Consider the following 26240-nt stretch of genomic DNA (forward strand, 5'->3'; position numbering starts at 1 on the left):
CCTGTACATATGTGGCTACTGAGAATGCGGGAGTGAATGAACATGACCACACACATGCTACAGTATTGCGTGGCACAGCATAACATGGTCTAACACAAGAAAGACATGACCAGCAGGGGGCAGTTATGTAACATAGTGAAGATAGTGTATCTGTATCTTTAATTTAAACATTTCCTGTTCTATTATATAATATTAATTGTTTTTTTTTTTTTGTGAAACAACTATTTCCAATTTGTCCCATTTGTCCCAATGCTATCCAAAAAGTCCATTCGATGGCCTAAAATTGATAGCTGAACATGCAGTTATCATTTACTTACCCTTAACCTGACAGACTTTCTTCTATGAAAGACAACAGAAGATATTTTGAAAAATGCTCAGCTTGTGTTTAACAGAATAAATAAACTCATTAAAGTTTAAAACCACATAAGGGAGAGTAAATGTTGAAGTAATTTTAATTTTTGGGTGAACTGTCACTTTTTTTGTGTTAAATTAAGGAATTTAAGGTGACGTGGTGGCAGAGTAGGTAGTGCTGTTGCCTCACAGCAAGAAGGTCGCTAGTTCGAGCCTCGGCTGGGTCAGTTGGTATTTCTGTGTGGAGTTTGCATGTTCCCCCTGCGTTCGCGTGGGTTTCCTCCGGGTGCTCCGGTTTCCCACACAGTCCAAAGACATGCACTATAGGTGAATTGGGTAAGCTAAATTTTTCTATGTGTATGTGTGTGAATGAGAGGTTGTAGGTGTTCCCGAGTGATGACTTGCAGCTTGAAGGGCATCCGCTGAGTAAAACATATGCTGGATAAATTGGCGTTTCATTCCGCTGTGGCGACCCCAGCTTAATAATGGGACTAAGCCGAAAAGAAAATGAATGAATGAATTAAGGAATTTACCCAGTATACCCAAGGTCATGCAGAAAGGATGTACAGTACTGTTAAAGTTAAAAGCATTCAGAGTCTTAAAACTTAAAAACTTTCAAAAAGGTATTGATTTGCATACCTAATACAATACAATTCATAACCACAAAATGCATTTACAGTACGCTGTGTCTTTTATGATTTGGGTTGTCTTATTTAAATGTAGTGGCTATTTCCGTTGCCCTAAAGTTTGAAGAACAGAGCAATGAAGTGCTAAACCAAGCTAAACATATCATGCGATCGCTGCTTTGACCTTTATCAAGACTATTACTGCACTTAGCCCTGCATATGAATTAGCACATACAGGCTGAACTTCCGAAATGCTCTCTGCTTCGACATTGTGCACTAGCTACAATTTGGACTCGCCTGTAATAAGTAAAGCTTCAGTAAACACAAGAACACAAGGTTACTGTGACTGAAAATGTCAAAAAGTATTTATGGCAATATCGATGCTGGTACTACGAGGAGTGAAAGGACAGGACCTCAGCATGAGATTACAACACAAGGTAATGTGACTGACTTGCTTCATAATTTAACTAACCAACATTATAGCTATTCTAATAGTTAAAAAAAAAAAAAAAAATATATATATATATATATATATATATATATATATATATATATATATATATTCATGTATGTCCTTCTTTAGGAAGTGATTCAGAGAAGATCAGCAAGTCCAAAGTAGTTCCAGTGTGTTTGGGACTGCTGTGTTTTATTCTGCTGACTGCTGTCATATTGCTGAGTGTCCAAGTCTTTACAAACTTTGACCTATTTCAAATCAAGAGCAAAAACTTCATGGGAGAAAAAGATGAGTTGCTAACAAATATTACTGACCTGGCAGAAGAAAGAGACAATCTACCCATCAAGAATGAAAACCTGACTAAACAAAGAGACTGGTTCAGTGAAGAGAGAAAAGTACTTCGGAAGAAGCTAAGTGAAACAGGTAAATAAAAACATTAATCTTAAGATAGTGTTTGTTGGAGTAATGCACTAAGAGGAAATGGTTGTGCTTACAGACGGATGGTTGTACTCTAAATTCAGTCTTTACTTCATTTCCACTGAGAAGAGAAACTGGGCTGACAGTAGAAGATACTGTACGGAGAGAGGAGCAGATCTGATCATCATAGACAAGAGAGGGGAACAAGTAAGTGGATAAGTGGGTGATAAAGAGAATATGTACTTTAATAAATATGAGCAGTATTTTGAATTTTGGAACTTACTTTTCTTGGATCATTCTACTAGGAGTTTGTCAACAAGATTTCACGTAATGATGAATTCTGGATTGGTCTGACTGACAGTGATGAGGAGGGCAGTTGGAAATGGGTTGATGGCACCAATATGATGTCTGGGTGAGAACTCTGAATTATTATTTAATAAATTATTTTCACTGTCAGTTTCATGTAGCATTAGACAAAAGGCAACTATTGCATTAATGTTATACTTAGCACTAAGCTACAAATCAATTTCTCTTTTTAGGTTTGAAAACACTTAAATTATTTTAATTGCATAATGAGCTGACAAACAGTATTATTATTATTATTATTATTATTATTATTATTATTATTATTATTATTATTATTATTATTATTATTATTATTATTATAGTATATGCTGTCTCAAGCTATTTTAGATTGTATATTTCAGAGAGCTGCTTGCTGCAGAAGCAGCTGGTGTGAAAGGCAAACGCCTATGCACTGCTTTTGCTCTGAATCAAGAATTTCAAGAGATCTTGGAATAATAGAAATGATATCCTGTATAATATACATTCACCGGCCACTTTATTAAGTACACCTGTCCAACTGCTTGTTAATGCAAATTTCTAATCAGTCAGTCACATGGCTGCAACTCAATGCATTTAGGCTTGTAGACATGGTCAAGACAAGCATCAGAATGGGGAAGAAAGGTCATTTAAGTGACTTTGAATGTGGCATGGTTGTTGGTGCCAGATGGGCAGAAACTGCTGATCTACTGGGATTTTCACACACAACCATCTCTAGGGTTTACAGAGAATGGTCAAAAAAAAAAAAAAATAAATAAATAAATATATATCCAGTGAGTGGCAGTTCTGTGGGCACAAATGCCTTGTTGATGCCAGAGGTCAGAGGAGAATGGCCAGACTGGTTCGAGTTGAAAGGCAACAGTCACTTAAATAACCACTGGTAACAACCGAGGTATGTAGAAGAGCATCTTTGAATGCACAACATGTCGAACCTTGAGGCATTTGGGCTACAGCAGCAGAAGACCACACTGGGTGCCACTCCTGTCAGCTAAGAACAGGAAACTGAGGCTACAATTCACACAGGCTCACCGAAATTGGACAATAGAAGACTGGAAAAATGTTGCCTGGTCTAATGAGTCTTGATTTCTGCTGTAACATTCAGATGGTAGAGTCAGAATTTGGTGTCAACAACATGAAAGCATGGATCCATCCTTCACACGGGGCTTCAGCGTCAATGCTTGACAGAGGGCGTGTCTGAAGTTGGGGCTGACGTGATCATCATAGCAGCATCAGCCAATGAAATTAGTCAGCAATAGGCCACTGTCTGAGCTGGTGTATTTGCATACAGCGATCTGATTGGCTGATGCTTCCGTCGACGGATCCACAATGCAGTTCGGCAACGGCTGACGTCACCCATTCAAAGTAAATTGGAAGCATTGAAGCTGACGCCCTGTGTGAATGAGGCGTAATGGTGTGGGGAATATTGTCTTGGCACACTTTGGGCCCATTGGTACCAATTGAGCATTGTGTCAATGCCGCAGCCTACCTGAGTATTGTTGCTGACCACGACCATCCCTTATGACCACAGTGTACCCTTTTTCTGATGGCTACTTCTAGCAGGATAACACACCATGTCATAAAGAGTGAATCATCTCAGACTGGTTTCTTGAACATGACAATGAGTTCACTGTGCTCAAATGGCCTCCACAGTCACCAGATCTCAATCCAATAGAGCACCTTTGGGATGTGGTGGAACAGGAGATTTGCATCATGCCTGTGCAGCTGACAAATCTGCAACAATTGCGTAACCAAAATTTCTGAGGAATATTTCCAGTATCATGTTGAATTATAGTCATAAATCTGTTTCCAACAATACACTTACACTCTATTTTCTATTACACTGTTCTGTTGTTATACTGGTATTACTGACACTGTGATCTGTTGATGCAGGTTCTGGAATTCTCGAGAGCCCAATGGCAAGATTTGGGAGAACTGTGCTATAAACTCTTCACCTGGATGGTCTAATTATCCATGCAATCATGCTTTTAAATGGCTCTGTGAAAAGAACATTTTTAAATGAGTGATTACAAGCTGGTTTATGTAAGAGTAAAAAAAAAAAAAAAAAAAATATATATATATATATATATATATATATATATATATATATATATATATATATATATATATATATATATATATATATATATATATAAGTAAGTAATTACTTAAATAAATTGTTTTCAAATGATTAAATAATTGGAATGATTGAATAATTGGACACACTGGTTTTTGGAACATGCAACAAGCAGCAAGTGCAATCAAAGTAAAGGAGGTAAAGAGCAAGAGACACAAAATCAGGAAGCAAGTAACAGAAAGCAAGAAAGGCATTTATGTATTACTTTTTTTATTATTACTTATTATTATTACTAAGCCATTTTTTATGTCAACTGCTATTTTAAAATGCATCACTTATAAAAGGTGTATTACAAGCTTGTTACATGAAAAAATGTATCAACAATAGTACTGAATGGCTTATGTTTTTTTTTATTATTATATTATGGAATGCCCCATATTCCATATATGCCTAAATAAATTTGTAAGCACATTTATTTCCTTCTTGAAAATGCTTTAAAAGTATCATGTTAGATTGTGCTGATATAACTGGTGATGGCAAGTTAGTTTGCTCTGCAGTGGTGAGGTTTAAAAATTAATTTACAACACGTTAATTCATACACTTCTTTTGAACGACCTGTTATTAAGAGGCTGGTTAACCTTTGGGAAGAATAGAGAAAAAAAAATAGTTGTCGACACATTTTGCATTTGGTGTGAATAAAAAATGTTGTCAAATTATGTTAAAAATGTTTTATTATTGCCACTTAGACACATTTTATAAACTATAAATGATTTATTTTCTAGTAGACAATGAATAAATTAATTTAAATAGTTTGGCTCGATTTAAAATCAAAATTTAAGTAAAATTGTACTTAAAACTAAACTACAATAAATCCATATAATGTTTGGCTGTGCTATTGCTACTTATTTTACTTTCAATATTGAGGTAAACTATCTGCTGGTGCTTTCAGTATGGCTATAAATATTATGTAAGTTAATAACAACAAAACTGACATTAAAATATAAATATATATAAAAAATAATAAAGAGCACTTTAACAGTACCTTATTTAACGTGGTCACATGACATACTTTTTCACTTAAATCAATATAAAAAAAGGGCTTCGACTAAAACACACAGTAGTTTTACCTATTTCAGTGCACATTTTTGTAGGTTCACTTTAAAAAATAATACACTATTTCAGAACAATTTTAATTTATTTTATTAAAACGTTTTGTTCTAAAATTCAACTAACATCAAATTTAATTTAATTCAATTTAATTTAATTTAATTTAATTTTTTTCTTTTCGGCTTAGTCCCTTTATCAACCAGGGGTTGCCACAGTGGAATGAACCGCCAACTTATCCAGCAAATGTTTTACGCAGCAGATTTAATTTAATTTAATTTAATTTAATTTAATTTAATTTAATTTAATTTAATTTAATTTTTTCGGCTTAGTCCCTTTATCAATCAGGGGTTGCCACAGTGGAATGAACCGCCAACTTATCCAGCAAATGTTTTACGCAGCAGATTTAATTTAATTTAATTTAATTTAATTTAATTTAATTTAATTTAATTTAATTTAATTTAATTTAATTTAATTTAATTTAATTTAATTTTGCTACTTATTTGAAGTATTTTTTAGTGACTAAAAAATACAAAAGAGACTGTTTTCAATAGCTTTTAACTGATATTTGTTTAAATGTTTAGCTACATGCCTATTAGACTCGAAAAAAAAAAAAAAACAGTTCACAGATAAGGAAAAAGATCTCTATCATTTCTTAGCAAAACACTTTTTTATACATGCAAGTAGACAGGATATGACTACTCAGTGCGGTTACAGTGGTGTAGTTAAAGTTGAGCCTCAAACAGTATCGATACAAAGCGGCAACGTCCACACACACAACTACCTTACAGAATGGCCTCTAAAAGACCCAAAATCTACAAGAGGGATAATGCCAATGACACAGGAGAGATGGACAGAAAAGATGTTGAGAAGAAGATCGCAGTCGTGAGAAGCCGCCATGTCAGGACAGAAGCAGAGAATGCCTCACGACACCAAACATGCAAACATACAGGTACTGGGACACGCTTTGATTAAGTTAACTTAAACTAAAACACACGCATTTAAGTTATATGAGTGTTTAAGAAATGTCTGTCTTTGTGTCTGTTCTAGATTATTTGAGGATTGGAAAAGCAGCTCCAGTGTGTTTGGTGCTGATGTGTGTTGCTATGCTGACTGTAGTCGTAGTGATGGCTGTCGATCTCTACACGATGATTGAAGAGTTTCACGTCAAAAACAAAAACCACACTGATGAAATAGATAACTTAAAAACAAGAAAAAAAGACTTAGAACGTAATGTTGAAATGTTAATAGAAAGTAACAAAGCCCTAAAGGAAGAAAATCCAAAAATACAGGAAAAAGTGGAAGAACTATGGAAACAGATTGGTAAAATGGGTAATAATGAAGGACATATACATATTATTGATTTTTTGCAATGCACTTGGTCTGACTTGTAAAGCACGTAAGGCAGTGTGGATAAGCATGAAGATCTAATTGTTGACCTGATTGTGTTTAAAGATGGATGGCGGTGCAATCAATCCAGTCTTTACTTCATTTCGTCTGAGAAGAAGAACTGGACTGAGAGCAGAAGAGACTGCAAAGAGAGAGGAGCAGATCTGATCATCATAGAAAGCAAAGAGGAACAAGTAAGTGGAAGAAAGTGTGTGTTTGTAACAGTGACCAAGCAGTAAACCAGCCCAACCTCATTCTGAAAACGTAGTCCCGTGGACGTTTCTGGAGACTGCGAAATACGTAGCCGGGGGTACGTACGGCTGCATTTCATTTTTTTAAGTGAACGCTGCGGGGCGGTGTGACGCCGTTGACGCTCTTCGTGTACTTTGGCGGACTCGAGGCGCAGAGAGGGGCTGACCACGATGACGACGACAGGGGATCGAGTCCGGGGAAGAGCGGTTTCAGAAATCAGGTAAGAAAACAAAAACAAAATCCAAAAAATAAAGCGAACAAGTTCATCACAGGGTGAGAATGTGGTCAAAATCTGAAAACATGGTAAAAATTAGACGAGGGGTTTTCTTTTTCTGGACGGCTTTTGTGAATCGTCGTTGGTTGGGTTGAGGGACGGAGGAGGGTGGGTCAGCCGATTGGCCGGTCGCATGGTCAATCATTCTGTCATCCAGGCAGACAGGCGGAAGGTCGTTCGACAGCGGCCTCTAGCGTGTTTACGCGAGAACAGCGCGGGAAAAAGCACGCACAGCAACCTCTTGCGGATTCGCGAAAACAAAAACTGCAAAAATACATACCTCCTGGGACGTATTTCGCGGTCTCCAGAAACGTCCACGGGACTACGTTCTCAGAATGAGCCTGGGTTGCAGTAAACGGTAAATGGATTTGAGTGAAAAAAATTGGACAAAAACTTTTCTTTGCTGCGTTCTGAGACATCTTAAAATAGAAATTTAGGGGGTTGTTTGTTTTATGCACACATGTTTGTTAATTCAAACATATTTGATATATATATATATATATTTGCTTTGTATTATTAGGAGTTTGTAGAAAGAGAAATTGGAGTGTCTGATTCAGTCTGGATTGGTCTGACTGACAGTGAGGTCGAGGGCACATGGACATGGGTTAACGGCACTAGTCTGTCCCCTGGGTAAGAAATCATTGATTTAATTGATTTGATTTAGGTTTAAATATTTAATCTGGTAACTATTTAAACCTAATTGAACTGCACTTTTCAAATTTGTGACCGTGTCTTTTTTTTTCTTATTTCTGGAAGCAGTAAAAGCGTTGCTTTTGGCTTTGGGAAAGAAACCTACAAACAAACATTTAAACAAACAAATTGAATTTAGTAACGTTCAACTTAATTTGTTTGTTTAAATTCAGTTTATATAAACTGTTTGCAATTTGCAATGAACCTTTTTTTTTTCAGTGTAATCAGGGTGTCTGCAAGTTTCACCAAGTCAAATTTAAGAATTTTTAAGACCACGAAGAACGAAATTTCAGACTAATATAGGGCTAGATGCTAAGGATTTTTTAATGGCCAAAGAAAGAAGGCTTTGGGAGAGTAAAATCTTTTTTTCTTTTGGGCGAGTTAGACTTGACTTTACAGTCAATTTCATTTCACAAAGAAAGTAGCCCTATAATGCTGATCTTTTGTTGCAGGTTCTGGGGAGCAGGAGAACCAAGTGGTACCAGCACTAATGATGAAGACTGTGCCGTTAATCTGTCTTTAGGCTTTGGGGATTATCCCTGTAAAAACCCATTTAAATGGATCTGTGAGAGACAAAATTAATTTGACTTTTTTTAAAAAACAGTCCCACAAGTTCCCATGAAAAGAATAATCTGTAGCATAAAATATTAATGATTGTTTAAGATTCTATTACACTTCATACCAATGGTAAATTCTGACTTAATGTTATTCTGATTCAACCAGCAAGTTTTCTTTTGAACTAAAACGACATGGGCCTCTCCTCAAAGATAATAAGTGGAAAAAAATCTAAATATTTCTCAGAATTTATATAGATTTGAACAAAAAAAGTGAGAATTTGTAAGGGGTATGAATCATTTTGGGCTTGTCTGCATGTGTAGCTTTTCGTCTAGCATATTTCCAAAGCTGAAGTGTTTACATGTTTCAAAATTAGTGTATAAATGAAGTAAGTTTGGGACATGGCAAGTTGTTGAATTATGTTTTTTGTTTTATCATTAAATTTACTATTTTTGTGTCTTGATATGTATTGCTTTTTGAGTTGTCTGAAATCCCAAATAACCATGCTTGTTTTTTTATATCCATATTTTGTGATTTATATTTCTCATTTAGAATTATGAACATGAATTATGAATGGTTTGGCAACCTAATGAGTTTTCCAAATTTCAAAGCATCTGTTGGGAAACTTGTTTACTATTAATATGAAAAATTTTCTGCGTTTTTCCTGATTTTTGTTTGATTTTCCTAATGTGATTTTTGGTGAATTACAATAAATTCAATGCTGGTCAACTTTACATACAGCACACCCGACCTGTTAATATCACAAATATGCTATGACATAAATGTATATTTTAATAGTGCTTGAAATTAAATGAACTACTAATATTAAAGATTTTTTTGTGTGATTTTAATAATGCCATATAAATTTTGCTCCATTCATTTCATTTCATTTGCTCAATTCAGCTCCATTTGACATGACATACCTAAACAAAAACATGACACTATATCTTCAGATTTACTTGAGATACTAGAACTAGTTCAAGGCACACGAGGTTAATTGGCAAGGAAATAGACGTGAGTTGATACTAAAAATTTATCATTAGTAAAAAATAAATAAATATAAAAAAATAAATTATATATAATATATAACATATATATAAAACTCTCGCATTTCGCTATGTGTGTGCGTCTGTGTGTGTGTGCGGTCCTTTACTGACAGCTGCCTGTGTGGATCTTGTCGGAAAATATGTCGAAAAGTTCTAAATGACGGTAATAGTTTGTCAGTCAGTAGTTCAGTTATGACTTTAGTCGCATTAAGGTACTCAAAAATAGCTGTTTACATGGTAGATTCTTAATCAGAGTATTGTTTTAATCATATTAAAATAGTATTAAAGTATTGTTGCCCATGTAAACATCCTCAAAGCTTGACACACCATCAGGGCTCTGTGAACTTGCTTTTGCGAAGCAGCATTTTCTGTATATACGTACATCAAAAGCAAGTATGAAATCGCTGTATGGAGCTTATGTAGGCCTACAGTTCAAAATTCATGTTTAACTGAATAAACAGTTAGTAAACACAAGTACATCTTATTGAACATCATTTATTTTCATCACCAATTATCATAGTAGAACAGTTTCTCAAGCAGTTTGTGATGCAATTTGAAAACAGGAGATGAACCCCTGGTCTAATGCGCCACCTGGCTTGAGAAACCCGTTCTCAAAAACATATTATTTGGGTAGCACACATATTCTGAATGCCTTCAGCAGGATTCAAATGAGCCATTTTAATCTAGATTAATCTAGATTAATTTCTAGATTAATCTAGATTAAAAAAAAATCTATGCCCACCTATAATATATATTAACCCTGATACAAGAGACTTCATGATTCCTGATGGTTTCAAATCAAGGGCATAGCAACTGGGGGGACAGGGGGTTACGTCCCCCGCACTTTTAGAGACAGACCACTTGGAAACAGGTGATTAGGAATGTAAACCTTTGGATTTCATACAGCTGTCCCCCCCACTTTTAAAATGTCCACTAAACCCCTGGTTTCAATAATGGTCTCATACCTAATTTTTGGCTAATTCTTCTTCGTCCTGCTGTGTGAAACTTACATTACTCATTAATGGTTACACGACACATTAACAGTAATTATTAAGAAAGATGCTGTTTTGAATTTGAAAAATGTGCTTGGGATTATCTGATTATCACCCTGCATAATGCACACACACTGTATTTGACCTGATTTCAGCACCAACTTTAAGAATGGGTTTTAACTACAGCTGATCTAGTTCTGCCGAATGACTAAAAAAGTTATCAGTATGATGGTAGAAAACTACATTTCTAGTCAATTAGTTCATCCTTCTGCAATCTTATAACAAAAACAGAAATTATTGCCATTTATATTGTTGTTAAATCATTTAATTTTCAAATATTAAGTGATTGGTTTTGATTTAACTTCATCACTTAATTGCTCCATATTTCAATTCAATATAGTCACATACTAGCAATGCTCTCCCGCATATTTAGCTTTTATAACTGTCCTTATTTGTGTTTTTGGTTTAAGATTGCTGAAGGATGGTTTGACTACAAACTTTTTTAGTCATTCGCCAGAACTACAATTAGATCTGCTGTAGTTTAAACACATTCTTACAGTTGGTGCCGAAGCCCGGGACAAGAAACTAATGGATGCATAGTTGAAAAGTATTAGATGGTCAAAACTCTAAACTGATTCATAAATGAATTATATGATGGGTTCCTACTTAGAAATACAGTCTAAATTTAACAGACACTTATAAATTGGAGTCTTAAGATTAAATTCGAAGCTGGAAACATATAAAAATAAATTTTAATAAATAAGAAAATTATTTTCAGATGTGCTGGAAAAGGCTTACATGCATTTAACCATTCATCGCATTTCGCTGTAGGGCTGATAGAATGGAATCTTCCAAGATAGATAGATAGATAGATAGATAGATAGATAGATAGATAGATAAACAGAGGATATGACTGCTCAGTGCGGTTACAGTGGCGCAGTTAAAGTTGAGCCTCTTAAAGTGTTAGTACACACCGGTGAAGTCCACACACAAGCAACTTACCACAATCTTATTCAAAGAGACTGAAAATGTGCAAGACAACCAGCAAAGGTAACGAAACTTGTTTTTTACAAAACAATTAAGCACAAACATTTTAGTCATGCAAATGTCAAGCCTTGATATTTAAGTATTACAAAATATTTGTCAATATATCCATGTCATTTTCAGGAAGTGATTCTGTGAGGAACAAAACATACAAAAAAGTAACAGCGTATTTGGTGCTGCAGTGCGTTCTCCTGCTGGAGGCCATTATATTGCTGAGGATTGAGCACAAAACTAAGGCTGACATATACGAAAACGGTGAGGAAAACATTGCAAACCAAAAGAACGCTTTACGTAACGAAATCGAAACCTTGGTAACAAAAAAAGATGGATTACAGCAAGAAAACAACAATGGAAATAAGAAAAAACAACAGTTAAAAGAAGAGGAAAAAGCACTGTTGAAACATCTTCATGTAATGGGTAATCTCGACCTGCACTAAAACTACACAGATTAAAACTACATAGATAAAAAGATGTGTAAACTGTCATTAGTTAGCTTCGGTTGAAAGTAGATAAGAATAAAGAGTTTTTGGCTAAACTGGTTGTGTTACCAGATGGATGGATGTGCTATCAATCTGGTTTTTACTACATGTCCACTGAGATGAAAACATGGATTGAGAGTAAAAAAGACTGTGAAAAAAGAAGAGCAAGTCTGATGATTATAAACAGCAAAGAGGAACATGTGAGTGAAACATTGACGAGCTAAATGATTGATTGACTGATTGATTGATTGATTGATTGATTGATTTTATTTAAATTTTTTCCCATAAATAGGAGTTTTTTAAATCTGATGCTAATGTCTGGATTGGTCTATCTGACAATAATAAAGAGAGGAAATGGAAATGGGTAGATGGCAGCGAACTGGCCACTGGGTGAGATTGTACTTAATAAATTAATAATTCTCACAGTCAGTATCATATCACACTAAACAGCTAATGTTGATCTGCAGTTTCAGCTCCTGGGGCCCTGGAGAACCAAGTAGACTTCAAGAAGAGAGCTGTGCTGCATCATTTTCAGCAGAATTGTATGATTTTTCATGCAACGAGACTTTTAATTGGATTTGTGAGAGAAAACAATCCTAAAAGCTGTCATTTGTGAGCTAAAAGTAGGAAGTTGGTAAAAACAAAGATGTATTTAGCTAGAAATATATGCATACATATAGTTGTATACCTTTGTTGTGAGCCATAAAGTGCCACTGTAAAAAATGTATTCATTAATAAAATTATTGAGCCAATTTATTTGTTTCTTTTCATTTTGTTGGTGTATGTGTTTGCAGCTTCTCAGTTTTCATAGTTACAGGTAGCACTACTCAGCATGGTAATAAAAAAACAACAACAACAACAAAAAAAAAAACGGAAGAGACTGATTATTGTACATGCCTTAAGGTTTTGTTTGAAAACAGAGAACTGGGGAAAACTCAAACTGTATTTACAAAAAGGATTGACCTATAAAACATTTGTATATTCAACATTATTATACTTCACAATTTTATCAGTCTGCTTTCAGCTGAGGGTCTTCTAACATGAGTTAGAAAAGATGCTGCATTAAACATTTTATTAGAGGAAATGTTTTTACTGATTCGTATCACTTCCTCTAAGATGTTTTTAGTCAGCATTTTAAAGGCTCCCTTGAAAGATGCACACTTTGTTGCGTATCTAACATTCAACTGTTTTACCAATGAAGATCCTGATAGCTTTTTGACATATGCTAGTTACAAATTATACACACTCACTTAAGATGAAGAATGTAGTCATAAATGTGTAGAGTTTTAGCTCAGTAAAAAAAGCATGTTTCTTTATCAATTTAACTTTACGCTTGATCCTAAAATCATGTATTTAAAAAAGAAATGGAAATCAGAATAATTGTAATTGTAAATGTAAAAGTCTTGCATGTTTTTTTCCCCAACAAGCTTCAATATTAATTTGGCCACTGCAAAAAGATATAACAGTGGATCTGCTACAAGCCTTGATCAGCTCTAGCTTCCAAAAACAAACAAACAAAAACATTGCTCTAAAATGCCATGAGAGATTTTGACCATATTGCTCTCTACCTAAAGCAGCAGTAACCGAAGTGCAAAAATATGCTTTCAAAGTCAAGTAATGAACCTGAACAGACTCAAAAACATTATGATTTCACTACTTGAATGACTGCAAGAGTTGGAAAATGTTTTAGAGCACATGTCAATAAAACTATTACAGAACAGATAAACAGAGAGGGTGAAAAGGAGATGATTATCAGTTAAAAATAATTCTGTTCCCTTTACCTCATAAATGAACATAGCTATGGTCATGGCTGGGCTATGGATGTGTCCTTATCATAAAATTGATGAAGAAATAATTGCAATAAATAGAATAAAAGCAATAAAAGTATAATCCAAAAACTTTCAAAAGACACACTACTGTAAGCCTCTTTCCCTGAAGGATAATAAAGCCATTGTGTCAAAATACAGACACTAGGGGGTTCTTAAGAGTGACTCCTAGTGTACGCATTTTGAGAAAATATTTAAGTGATCTACATGTTCCTGACCATAAGTGAACACTTGAAATGCAAGTCAAGAGCAGTTTGTTTGAAACAACAGCATCCAGTAACTTTATCAGAATTGCTCAAATTTCATACAAACTCCATGCTGTCTCCTGTTATAGGACAAAATACTTGAATAAAAAACTTAGCATTAATTACATTAATCATTATATATACTTAATCATATATAGCTGTCAGCATTTTGCAGTACTGTGTTATTTTCATTCAATTGCTATGATAAAAAGTATCACCATTACACTACTGTACTCAATTCCTAGAAAGCCACAGCTCTGTACAGTTTTGCTCCAACCCTAATCAAACACAGCTAATCTAGTAGTGTCTTGTAGTCTTGAACACCTTGATTAGTTGAATTAGCTTGAATTAGTGTTTGATTACACTGTAAACCCGGATAAGTTGAATTTACTTAAAAAATTTGAGGAAACCGGTTGCCTTAAAAAAATAAGTAATGTGTAATGAAAACCTAAGTACGTTTAACTGAAAATGTTAAGTACATTACACTCAATTCAAAATTGATTTAACTCGACATGTTTTGTCAAGTTAACTTCTTTGCACAATTAATACACTTAATATCTTAAGTATAATGTACCAAATACCTAGTTGTATCTTACTTATTCAGTTCAGTTATTATCATTAAATTATTATTTCAGTTTTTAATCTGGTGCATTATAAATACTTATTCAGATCAAGAAATCAGATGAAACATTTGTTGAAAACACCCTGGTTAGGGGTAAAATGCTTTATTGTGTTTTTCTAAAAGCACATAAAATTAGGCACCTGGTATCAGGTGCAACGATTCAGAACACCACTTAACACTGCAAACTGATTTTCCTCAGTTTATGGTTTGTTAATCTGAATGAAACCAGACATATCAGTGGCAATCCAATAATATAAAATAGAAAAAGTGCATAACAGTGCAAACAACATTTTCCTAAAAGAAAAAAAAAAATAGGCACCTGGTATCTGGAGCAGTAGTGGAATGAGTTAGAACAGCACTTTACACTGCAAACTGACTTTTTCACAGTTTGTTAATCTGAATGAAACTAGATATATCAGTGCCAATCCAATAACATAAAATACAAAAAGGGCATAACAGTGCAAACAAGTTGCTTTTCTAAAAGAACAAACATTATTTCTCATATCTGGAGAAATAGTGTAACAACACCTCTTTACACTGCAAGTTGGTTTTTCAGAGTCTGAATTTTGGGTGCCAGCTCACTTTTACCCAGGTTAAACATCACCTGCTGAACAAAGCAAAAAGTGTTTTTCACGTATCTGGGATAGTCCAGGTGCAGGGCATATATCAGTCCAAAAAGGACACAGAAGGCCTGAGGAAGGTTGGCCAAATCATCAATCACCACGTTCCCTTCCAAGATGATTCCCACTTTGGACGGGTTCAGCTTAAGTTTCTCTTCACCGATGAAAAGCAATCCCACTGGAGTTTGCTTGTACATGTCATTGTCAGCTGTGTCCTTGCAGAGAAACAAATGTACAATCATGTGTTAGTTAGCACATTTTCGAAATGTTCACAATAAAAATACCCTAAGAAGAAACACTGTACACTGACATATAGCAAAAGACACTCTGTTCATACAAGATATGATGCCTGGCTTGTTCAGCTTCCTTTTCACTGTACAATTACAGCAAAATATTTACTGAACCCAAATTTTTCAGCAAAGTTTTTTCAGTTAATTTCATGGTTAAACCTACAGACAATTTTAGGTTTTCAAGAGGAGAATACGTGTGTGTGTGAGAGGAGAATACGTGTGTTTGAGAGAAGAGAATACGTGTGTGTGAGAGAAGAACGTGTGTGTGAGAGGAGAACGTGTGTGTGAGAGGAGAACGTGTGTGTGAGAAGAGAACGTGTGTGTGAGAAGAGAACGTGTGTGTGTGTGAGAGGAGAACACGTGTGTGTGTGTGTGAGAGGAGAACACGTGTGTGTGAGAGGAGAACACGTGTGTGTGAGAGGAGAATACGTGTGTGAGAGAGGAGAATACGGGTGTTTGAGAGAAGAGAATACGTGTGTGTGAGAGGAGAACGTGTGTGTGAGAAGAGAACGTGTGTGTGTGAGAGGAGAACACGTGTGTGTGAGAGGAGAATACGTGTGTGTGAGAGGAGAATACGTGTGTGTGAGAGGAGAACACGTGTGTGTGAGAGGAGAACACGTGTGTGTGTGAGAGGAGAACACGTGTGTGTGTGAGAGGAGAACACGTGTGTGTGTGTGTGTGTGAGAGGAGAATGTGTGTGTGTGAGAGGAGAACACGTGTGTGTGTGTGAGAGGAGAACACGTGTGTGTGTGTGAGGAGAACACGTGTGTGTGAGAGGAGAACACGTGTGTGTGAGAGGAGAACACGTGTGTGAGAGAGGAGAACACGTGTGTGTGAGAGGAGAACACGTGTGTGTGAGAGGAGAACACGTGTGTGTGTGAGAGGAGAACACGTGTGTGTGAGAGGAGAATACGTGTGTGTGAGAGGAGAACGTGTGTGTGAGAAGAGAACGTGTGTGTGTGAGAGGAGAACACGTGTGTGTGAGAGGAGAATACGTGTGTGTGAGAGGAGAATACGTGTGTGTGAGAGGAGAACACGTGTGTGTGAGAGGAGAACACGTGTGTGTGTGAGAGGAGAACACGTGTGTGTGTGAGAGGAGAACACGTGTGTGTGTGTGTGTGTGAGAGGAGAATGTGTGTGTGTGAGAGGAGAACACGTGTGTGTGTGTGAGAGGAGAACACGTGTGTGTGTGTGAGGAGAACACGTGTGTGTGAGAGGAGAACACGTGTGTGTGAGAGGAGAACACGTGTGTGAGAGAGGAGAACACGTGTGTGTGAGAGGAGAACACGTGTGTGTGAGAGGAGAACACGTGTGTGTGTGAGAGGAGAACACGTGTGTGTGTGAGAGGAGAACACGTGTGTGTGTGAGAGGAGAACACGTGTGTGAGAGAGAAGAACACGTGTGTGTGTGTGTGTGTGTGTGAGAGGAGAACACGTGTGTGTGTAAAAGGAGAACACGTGTGTGTGAGAGGAGAACACGTGTGTGTGAGAGGAGAACACGTGTGTGTGTGTGTGTGTGTGAGAGGAGAATGTGTGTGTGTGAGAGGAGAACACGTGTGTGTGTGTGAGAGGAGAACACGTGTGTGTGTGTGTGAGAGGAGAACACGTGTGTGTGTGTGTGAGAGGAGAACACGTGTGTGTGTGTGTGTGTGTGTGAGAGGAGAACACGTGTGTGTGTGTGTGTGTGTGTGTGAGAGGAGAACGTGTGTGTGAGAGGAGAAGAGAACGTGTGTGTGAGAGGAGAAGAGAACGTGTGTGTGTGTGTGTGTGTGTGTGTGTGTGTGTGTGTGTGAGAGAGTAGAACACGTGTGTGTGTGTGTGTGTGTGAGGAGAACGTGTGTGGGTGAGAGGAGAACCTGTGTGTGAGAGGAGAACACGTGTGTGTGAGAGAAGAATACGTGTGTGTGAGAGGAGAACACGTGTGTGTGTGTGTGTGTGAGAGGAGAACCTGTGTGTGTGAAGAGAACGTGTGTGTGAGAGGAGAATACGTGTGTGTGAGAGGAGAGTACGTGTGTGTGAGAGGAGAACACGTGTGTGTGTGTGTGAGAGAGAACACGTGTGTGTGTGTGTGTGTGTGTGTGTGTGTGTGTGAGAGGAGAACACGTGTGTGTGAGAGGAGAATACGAGAATACGTGTGTGTGAGAGGAGAACACGTGTGTGAGAGGAGAATGTGTGTGTGAGAGGAGAACACGTGTGTGAGAGGAGAACACGTGTGTGAGGAGAACACGTTTGTGAGAGGAGAATACGTGTGTGTGAGAGGAGAATATGTGTGTGTGAGAGGAGAACGTGTGTGTGAGAGGAGAACGTGGGTGTGAGAGGAGAATACGTGTGTGAGAGGAGAATGTGTGTGTGTGAGAGGAGAATATGTGTGTGTGAGAGGAGAATATGTGTGTGTGAGAGGAGAATACGTGTGTGTGAGAGGAGAATACGTGTGTGTGAGAGGAGAATACGTGTGTGTGAGAGGAGAATACGTGTGTGTGAGAGGAGAATACGTGTGTGTGAGAGGAGAACGTGGGTGAGAGGAGAACGTGGGTGTGAGAGAATACGTGTGTGTGAGGAGAATACGTGTGTGTGAGAGGAGAATGTGTGTGTGAGAGGAGAATACGTGTGTGTGAGAGGAGAATACGTGTGTGTGAGAGGAGAATACGTGTGTGTGAGAGGAGAACACGTGTGTGTGAGAGGAGAATGTGTGTGTGAGAGGAGAATACGTGTGTGAGAGGAGAATACGTGTGTGTGAGAGGAGAACGTGGGTGTGAGAGGAGAATGTGTGTGTGTGAGAGGAGAATGTGTGTGTGTGAGAGGAGAATACGTGTGTGAGAGGAGAACGTGGGTGTGAGAGGAGAATGTGTGTGTGTGAGAGGAGAATATGTGTGTGAGAGGAGAACGTGGGACAATCCACAAGACAGACAACAAAACTTAGTTGGTATACTTGGTTGCTGATTTGGAGTTTTTGGGTGAATGCGGGATAGGTGAACTTTTAGTGCATTTAATGATTTAAATGTGCACAGACATTTCTGATGTAAACAAGGAAAAGGCTCGGTTCTGGTATAACCTCCGTGTTTTAGCCTGTAATGTTTAAACAATTGTGCTCTTTTTTTCACAGCTAAAAGGACAATACTTGCACTTCCAAATCATTATTTAATCTGTCTTTAGACTTAACTCTAACAATTTCTCTTTATTTTCCCTGCAAATGAGCAAACATTAACAACATTTACCTTACGAAACCTAACAGACTGGAAAAGTCTGAACACTGACATCACATTTATTATTTTGCTAGTTTACGGCGAATTAGCTTTAATATAGGGCATTTTTAGTCACATACACATCTTAAGATACACATATTTGCTTACGTTGTCTTAAAGGAACTTACCAGATAATAGGCCTTGGTAAACCGCGTAAAACAGCTGCACGTGTTCCCGCGATCTTCTTGGAAAAAAACGCCGCTTGCAGCCGGCCGGGTGAAAGCCTAAAGGCAGTGAAACAGGTTAAAATCGTGTTTTACTGCACGCAATCAGCAACTATCTAGCGTTAACGCTAACCGTTAACCGTCAGTTTAAACATACACATGCTCCTCTGTAAATGGCGCGTACAGACGCTGATCTAGGATCAGTTTATTGTATGGAGCGCGTCTGTCAGTCAGCGCTTATACATGCATTCACTGGTTCAGAGGTAGCATATGAAAGGCGACGATCGACGCACAGTAATGTAAAGAAAGTGGGATAGAATGGTAAAATACGGGAGAATTTCGGCAAAAACGGGAGGGTGTACATGAGTGAAGTGAACAGGAAGTGTTTGTGGAGAAACAGTTTTGCGAGGGAACGCAAAACTTTGCGAGAGAACGCAAAAACTTAGAAATATATATTTTCCTCCCACCCATTTTTTCCTTTCACCCATTTTTTTTTTCACCCAACCAATTTTTTTCTCCTCCACTACGTCCTTTCCAGGGTTCCGTAATACCCCTCCCCTCACAGCTAAATAAACATTATACAGATAAGATAGCCAGTGTCTAAAAATGTCCGTCGAAATGGCGAAATTTTTAATGAGGTTTTTACAACTCTCGGAGTTAAACTCACCTTCCAGTTCTTTGCCAGCAGTGCCTGAATCTACACAACCACAACCAAAGGCAGAAACCGTCGACTCAGTGCGTGGCTGAAATCAATTTTACATACACACTGATACCTTAAGCAACTGCTCATTACTCTGTTAATAAGACAGTTGTCACAACTGGGAAAAAGAGGTGTGGTCTGTTCAATAACTTTTCAATTTAAGTTTATTGTACTTCAAATTATTTGCGCATTGGACTATGCCAACAAATTAGTAGAATATACTTAAAATTATAAAGTGATATCATCAAACTTTTTTGTTTTAGTGTATTATGCTTAAATATTTAAGTAGAAACTAAATCCGGGCTAACAGTGTAGGGATGGAGCTGTTCGAAGTTGCGGCTCTCCAGCAATTGAGTTTGATACTTATGCAAGTTATCTGTTGACATTGGTGTGGTATTGTCCTCAGTGTGTAAATTATACATTGGCGATCGGGGAGTCAACTTTTTCGGTAATGTTAGTTTCTGCAATACATGCTTCAGTGAATCAAATTTATGTTTTTATTTCAATTACATCTAATTTATTCATAGTTTTCAATGTTTTGTGGGATAGGCTATTTAGTGTATTTTGACCTGATTAGCTATTTTCGGCTTACTTTAGGTCAAACTATACAAACTGCGCAACAAATTTGACTTTACTTTGAGGCTTTATGTCGAAACAAACACCAGTTTTATGAGAAATCAGTCTTGTGAACTTTTATGGTGCTCTGAATCTGCAGGATTCAGACTGTTGAATGACTTTTTTCTTGCATAGACTGATTGGCGTGATTATACATTTACAATGTTATGAACCGGGTGGTCAATTGTATATCTATTATTTTAATTATTAACATTATTATTTAAAACACAGATCATAGTGAACTTTTTCTCAGATTTAAAGGGACCCTCTCCCTCCCATACATCTTGTTTTGACGTCCTTAAGGGAGGATCAAACCTTAATTAGGGTGGTCAATCCCCCTCAAACCCCGCTGTAAAGCTGTGGTCACACTAGGCTTTTCCTCCCATAGACTTACATTTATAAGCATGCGAATGCGTCAGACCGGAAACGCAAGGTCATGCGTCAAGTTTCGCAGGTTGCTGCGGTGCAAAGTTCAAGCTTGGTGAACTCTGACCTGCGTGGGAAATTGTTTAGGGGGAGAGATGGGAGAGAGTTTAAGGAGAGAGAAAAACGTTAAGGATGTACAATGTCATGGTGGCTCCCCTTTTGAAGTCAATTACATAAAAAGAAAAACATCTATAAATAATTGCAACTGCTACTTTCAGTCAATAACTCAGGATTCAAGCCAAGTAGGCCAAACCTCCATCTGTGTACCAGATGATCCAAACTAAACAAACAAAAGGATACTTGAGAGAGAAGAGGAACCAAGGTTAAACTTGTCAGGTCATGAGAATGGCTGCAAGCAGTCAGGAAGCTGGAATCAATCCGAGGGACTTCTGGCAGAGTGGATATAATGCAGCAGGGATCTCATGGTGAGGCAGTTTCCACACCAGTAAATAAACTTGCTACAAATTTATAGATGACCAAGGGAAAGTGTCCCAATTGGCCTGAACTCACCCTAGTTGACATTATTATTGACATATTTTTGAGATTTTCAATAAATCAGAATGTTATTAAAAGAGGAAATGCTGATTTGATTGTCCAGCAGGACTTGATACCTGGCCACACTTACAAAAGTACTAATACCTTGTTTAAGGACTATGGTATCCCCTGTACTTGACTGGCCAGCAAACTCGCCTGACCTAAAACTCATAGAGAATTTATGCGGTATTTTGAAGAGGAAGATGTGACACCAGACCCAACAATGGAGGCTGTAGGCCATTTATCAAAGAAACCTGGGCTTCATAACACCTCAGCAGTGCCGCAGACTGATCACCTTATGCCACTTCACGTTGCTAAAGTAATTTGTGCAAAAACATAGCCCAGGCCAAGTATTGAGTGCTTTATTAGTTCATATTGTTCAGTACAGTAGCTCAACACTTCTGTGTTAAAAATCTTTCTTTTTTTTTGGCCCTGAGTAATATTCTAATATTCTGAGAAACTCTAAAATTTTAGGATTGGATTAGCTGTAAGTCATAATCATCGAAATCAAAATAAATACACACGGAACATATCAGTCTGTGTGTAATAAATCTATATAACATACGAGTTTCCCTTTTTGAATTGAATTAGAGAAATTAATCAACTGTTCTATGACATTCCATCTTATTGACATGCACCTGTAATTATTGATGAACTGATTGAAATAATAAAAAATAATTAGAATTTGGATATTGACTGTCGCATTTTTTCAACGTTTTTAAACAACGTTAGGTTTGACACCTTCAACAACTTTATGTACACTATTCTGACTATGGGTGTGTGGGTGTTAAGTCTGAGAGGAAGATGTGTAGTATTTTTAAAGGAGCAAATATCTGTAGGTCACCGAACAAAACTGAACAGAGCTGTCAACCTTAATGGATCTACAAAGAAATACATTCAGCATACGAGAATTAAGTATGATTTATTTTCAGGTTATGTCAACCTCAATGTCTGAACAAATTCATAAAAAGTGCACAGAAAATAGTAACTTAAAAGAGACATGCAAGGTACTTCAATACTGGATAAAAGTTCACAATACTGAATGCAACTACTTTTAATTTCAACAAAAGCATTTGCTAAACACAAATTCCACCTGTAGTAAAGTATAGTTATATAACAATAATATTTCATAATAATGAACCACAGCAAATGGTTACAAGAATTCATTTTAAACTGTTGTTTTTAGCATCCCACCAGGATATCACACTCTTAACCAGAGTGGTGCATTCCGAAAAGTAAAAACATAAAAGCAGAAGTTTAGAGGGGTGTAGTTCACATCAGGAAACAACTCTCACATTTATGTTCAGCAGACAAAGTATGTCTTTTTACGGCAATCTGGATATTCTCGAGATACGTGGGACAGAAATAGAAGAGAAAGAGGAGATCTACTCTAATATAGATCCTATAAACAGTCTTGATGTCAGAACAGAAAGGGAGATCTCGGTCACCAAGAGAAACCAGACACCTCAACACACAGGTACTGAGACTCACTTCATTATGACAACAGCCATCATAGACTTTTTTTTTTCAGACAAATTAATCTTAATATCTTAAATAATACTATTTCAGGAAGGGATTCAGGGAGGATGAGAATCTCCAGAGCAGCTTTAGTGTGTTTGGTGCTGCTGTGTTGTCTTCTGCTCACTGTAGTCATGGTGTTGAGTGTCCTCATCTATACAAACAACACAAACTACACTGAAGAGAAACACCAGCTAATAACCAACATCACCAACATCACAGAAGACAGAGACCACCTAAATCAAGTGAATAGCAAATGAAAACGTCCCTTACCTCAAATCTCTGTGCATTATAAGAAAAAGAAAACACAATGTACAGTCGGCAGTGTGCATGCATTCATAACATTGATATGCTCAGCGACACTACTTTGAATGAGTCCAATTTACTATACATTAAACCTTAAAATACATAAAACCTTAAGTATGGTGAGAATGAATGAATGACAGCTTCTAAAATTGTCTGAGAGGCATCCCCTTTTTGCCTAGTAGGCCTACCTTGTGTTTTATTTGCTAATTTAAGCTAGTTTTTAAAAGATAAATATAATGTATAAAACTATACATTATTTGAATTACTTTATATTACCTATACATCTGATAAGCTTTTTATATTTATGGACAATGCACAGATATTGATGTTTCACACTACATTTTTGAATCTACCAAGCTTAGCTTACAATGTTTGCAATGTTTCCATTGCTCTACTTGCATTAAATCTAAATCCCAAAGATCTGAAATGACAACAGATTGTTAAGATGTAATTATTGTCAGTTTTAATGTTATCGATTAATGCACTTACTTGACAGATTTCATTCATTTTCCTTCTGCTTTTTCCCTGGTTTATCACAGCGGAATGAACCGCCACTTACTTGACAGATTTATGTATTTTTAATTGTAGGTGGTTTGTGTATGTGTTTTATATTTCATAAAATAATTTGTAATGGTGTCTTTAATGATTTTCAACTAATTACACTGTATTGTCCTAATAGTTGGATTTAGAGGTTTTTGCAAAAAAAAGCACAGGTGGATTTAGCTGGTTTTGACACAAAAGAAAATCTACCTTGTTAAAAAACAAAGAATTGTTTAAAGTGACGTTTTTTTTTGTTTTTTTTTAAAAAGGTATTTTATTTACTAGCTAATAACCTTATCATTACCAATAAAATGAAAGTTCTGAACCTAATCAGAGGAGCCTGATAGAAAATGCTTATTTACAAGAAAAGAAGTCAGATGGATTTAGAGGGTTTTGCATCTGAACTCTTCACATTCATACACACGTCCAATAAGTGCAATTATTGCAGAACACAACATTGATTTTGACATGTTTGACAAAAAAAAACATGTTTGGTTTTAAAAGGACAATGCTAATGCTAAGTGGACCAGGACAAAATGTTTTTTTTATTGTTTTGTTTATCCAGATTTAATACCAAAGCAGAGGCAAACTACAAGTGTAGTTCCCTGGGTATGAGAATAAATTGCTAAAAGTTAAACTTTGTGTTAACAGATGAATGGATTTACTACCAGTCCAGTCTTTACTTTATTTCCTCTGAGTGGAAGACCTGGGCTGAGAGCAGAAGATACTGTACAGAGAGATAAATCATAAACAACAGAAAAGAACAAGTGAGTGGAGCAAACTTTTTAAAATATGTGATATGAAGAACAGCTCTTTATGGAATACGTGTGTTCTTGCCAGGATTTGATAAACAAAATGCCTTCTGATGATAAATTCTGGATTGGTCTGACTGACGGTGATGTGGAGAGCAGATGGAAATGGGATGATGGCAGTGCCATGATGACTTCTGGGTGAGAACTCACTGAATAAAACTTTCTATTTTATATTTTATATTTTTATTTAAAGGAGCTGTACTCAACATCTATGCTGATCTGAATTTCAGGTTCTGGAATCCTTCAGAGCCTAACAGCTATGGGGGAAATGATGAAGACTGTGCTCTAACTTATCCAAGAGGATGGGCTGATTTTTCCTGTAATCAAGCTCATAAATGGATATGTGAGAAGATCATTTTAAAATAATTCATCATATAACTTGTAGTTTATGTAATACAACTCATAAAGATTAATTATTCCTAATAGCAAGTGGCCACAAAGATTTTTAATGGAAAGAATGAAATTATTTAAAGGGAACACACTAAGCACAATTTCATACCTGGCTTGTTGGTTCAATATACCAGGCATGTTTTCTCTTTTAATTCAGTTTGTTTATACATACAGTATAAGGACATGCATGGCAATCACACTTGGATCCAGATCCAAAACAACTAATCTGAAACTAGGTGTTCTCAGCCCACTTTAAAATCAACTCTGCAGTGGGTTTAATCAGATCGTATGATAAGATAGTATGTTTGTTTTTATTAGTGTTTGTTAGTCTTATGCCTCTAGGAATTAATTTTGTGTTAACCAGGAGCAAAGACAAATGTGAAATGACATTTGGACATAAGATCAACTAAGACGCATAATCAAAGCTCAAAGCAATCTCTGATTCTTGCGTAAAATGATAAAGTTGAGCAACAACCGGTCAGCTTCCGATAAATAGGTTTACTTAGATCACTGAGCTGAGAGTTTACCTGCATGTCACAGGTCTGTTTAAAATATTGCCTTGTGAAAGCAACTAATCCAACCAAGAAGAAAATCTGTAACAGTTTTTATTTTCTGTTTTAAAACAAAGCAAACAGTCTGCATGTGTGAAAAGGCTATTAGAATGAAATAACAGTCTGCTTTTTTCTTTTGTAATTTATTTTAAATTCAACTTCATTTTTTATTAACTCGCTTTCCTTCAGCTTATTTTCTTCATGGTCACCACAGCGAAATGATCTGCCAATAATATTTTAATGAGATAACCTTTTTATGTAGTTATATAAATGTCTCCTCAAAACGTTTATCAAAAGCTTTTGAACTGCTACTTATTTACTTGTACTGATTTTTAAATGTCTTTATTCAGAGATGTTATTGTTTTAATATGAATAAATATGACAAAAATAAAACTTTGAAAAACAATTACCCTTCTGCAAAAAAATGTTTGTTGGTTTTATCCAAATACTTTTTAACAATTCACACAGTCAATTCCCCCATCAACTACCATTTCTATATAACAAAAGTCATTTAACTTGTACAGATTATTTGAAAAAACGTTTAGATTGATTCGTGCTGATGTTTAAGAAAGTTTAAGTAAAAAAAAGAAAGAAAGAAAAAAAAAAAAAAAAATATATATATATATATATATATATATATATATATATATATATATATATATATATATATATATATATATATATATATATATATATATATATATATATATATAATGTGTCTGAAATTTGAAATCATACTAGTTTTCATTTT

The 26240-nt window shown here is 36.3% G+C and overlaps 3 protein-coding genes and 1 long non-coding RNA gene across 8 annotated transcripts in view; 2 read left to right on the top strand and 2 right to left on the bottom strand.

The window, feature by feature from the left end:
- Positions 1-26240, bottom strand: part of cadm2a (cell adhesion molecule 2a) — a 660886-nt gene that overhangs the window by 276935 nt on the left and 357711 nt on the right. The window lies entirely within an intron of this gene.
- Positions 6065-9105, top strand: LOC130236008 (CD209 antigen-like protein E). The gene is made up of 5 exons (XM_056466543.1): positions 6065-6320; positions 6419-6700; positions 6824-6951; positions 7804-7913; positions 8426-9105. The coding sequence occupies exons 1-5, from the start codon at positions 6161-6163 to the stop codon at positions 8553-8555; spliced, it is 810 nt and encodes a 269-aa protein (XP_056322518.1). The 5' UTR covers positions 6065-6160; the 3' UTR covers positions 8556-9105.
- LOC130236012 (C-type lectin domain family 17, member A) lies at positions 11534-12794 on the top strand. The gene is made up of 5 exons (XM_056466547.1): positions 11534-11616; positions 11734-12027; positions 12162-12289; positions 12382-12479; positions 12557-12794. Exons 1-5 carry the CDS (start codon positions 11595-11597, stop codon positions 12687-12689), a joined length of 675 nt encoding a protein of 224 aa, XP_056322522.1. The 5' UTR covers positions 11534-11594; the 3' UTR covers positions 12690-12794.
- LOC130236013 (uncharacterized) lies at positions 15508-19982 on the bottom strand. The gene is made up of 3 exons (XR_008838432.1): positions 19765-19982; positions 19062-19157; positions 15508-15617 (listed from the first exon to the last, which is right to left on the bottom strand). It is a non-coding gene; the product is annotated as an uncharacterized LOC130236013 (long non-coding RNA).

The sequence above is a fragment of the Danio aesculapii genome, chromosome 10, assembly GCF_903798145.1.
Source record: "Danio aesculapii chromosome 10, fDanAes4.1, whole genome shotgun sequence".
NCBI lineage: Eukaryota > Metazoa > Chordata > Actinopteri > Cypriniformes > Danionidae > Danio > Danio aesculapii.

What these genes read in the sequence shown, in the direction of transcription:
- LOC130236008 (XM_056466543.1), top strand. Translation starts at nt 6,161, where the DNA reads ATGGCCTCTAAAAGACCCAAAATCTACAAGAGGGATAATGCCAATGAC. An exon ending in CCAAACATGCAAACATACAG is followed by an intron (nt 6,321 to 6,418) that starts GTACTGGGACAC and finishes TGTCTGTTCTAG; the next exon opens with ATTATTTGAGGATTGGAAAA. An exon ending in GAAACAGATTGGTAAAATGG is followed by an intron (nt 6,701 to 6,823) that starts GTAATAATGAAG and finishes TTGTGTTTAAAG; the next exon opens with ATGGATGGCGGTGCAATCAA.
- LOC130236012 (XM_056466547.1), top strand. Translation starts at nt 11,595, where the DNA reads ATGTGCAAGACAACCAGCAAAG. An exon ending in GTGCAAGACAACCAGCAAAG is followed by an intron (nt 11,617 to 11,733) that starts GTAACGAAACTT and finishes TGTCATTTTCAG; the next exon opens with GAAGTGATTCTGTGAGGAAC. An exon ending in GAAACATCTTCATGTAATGG is followed by an intron (nt 12,028 to 12,161) that starts GTAATCTCGACC and finishes TTGTGTTACCAG; the next exon opens with ATGGATGGATGTGCTATCAA.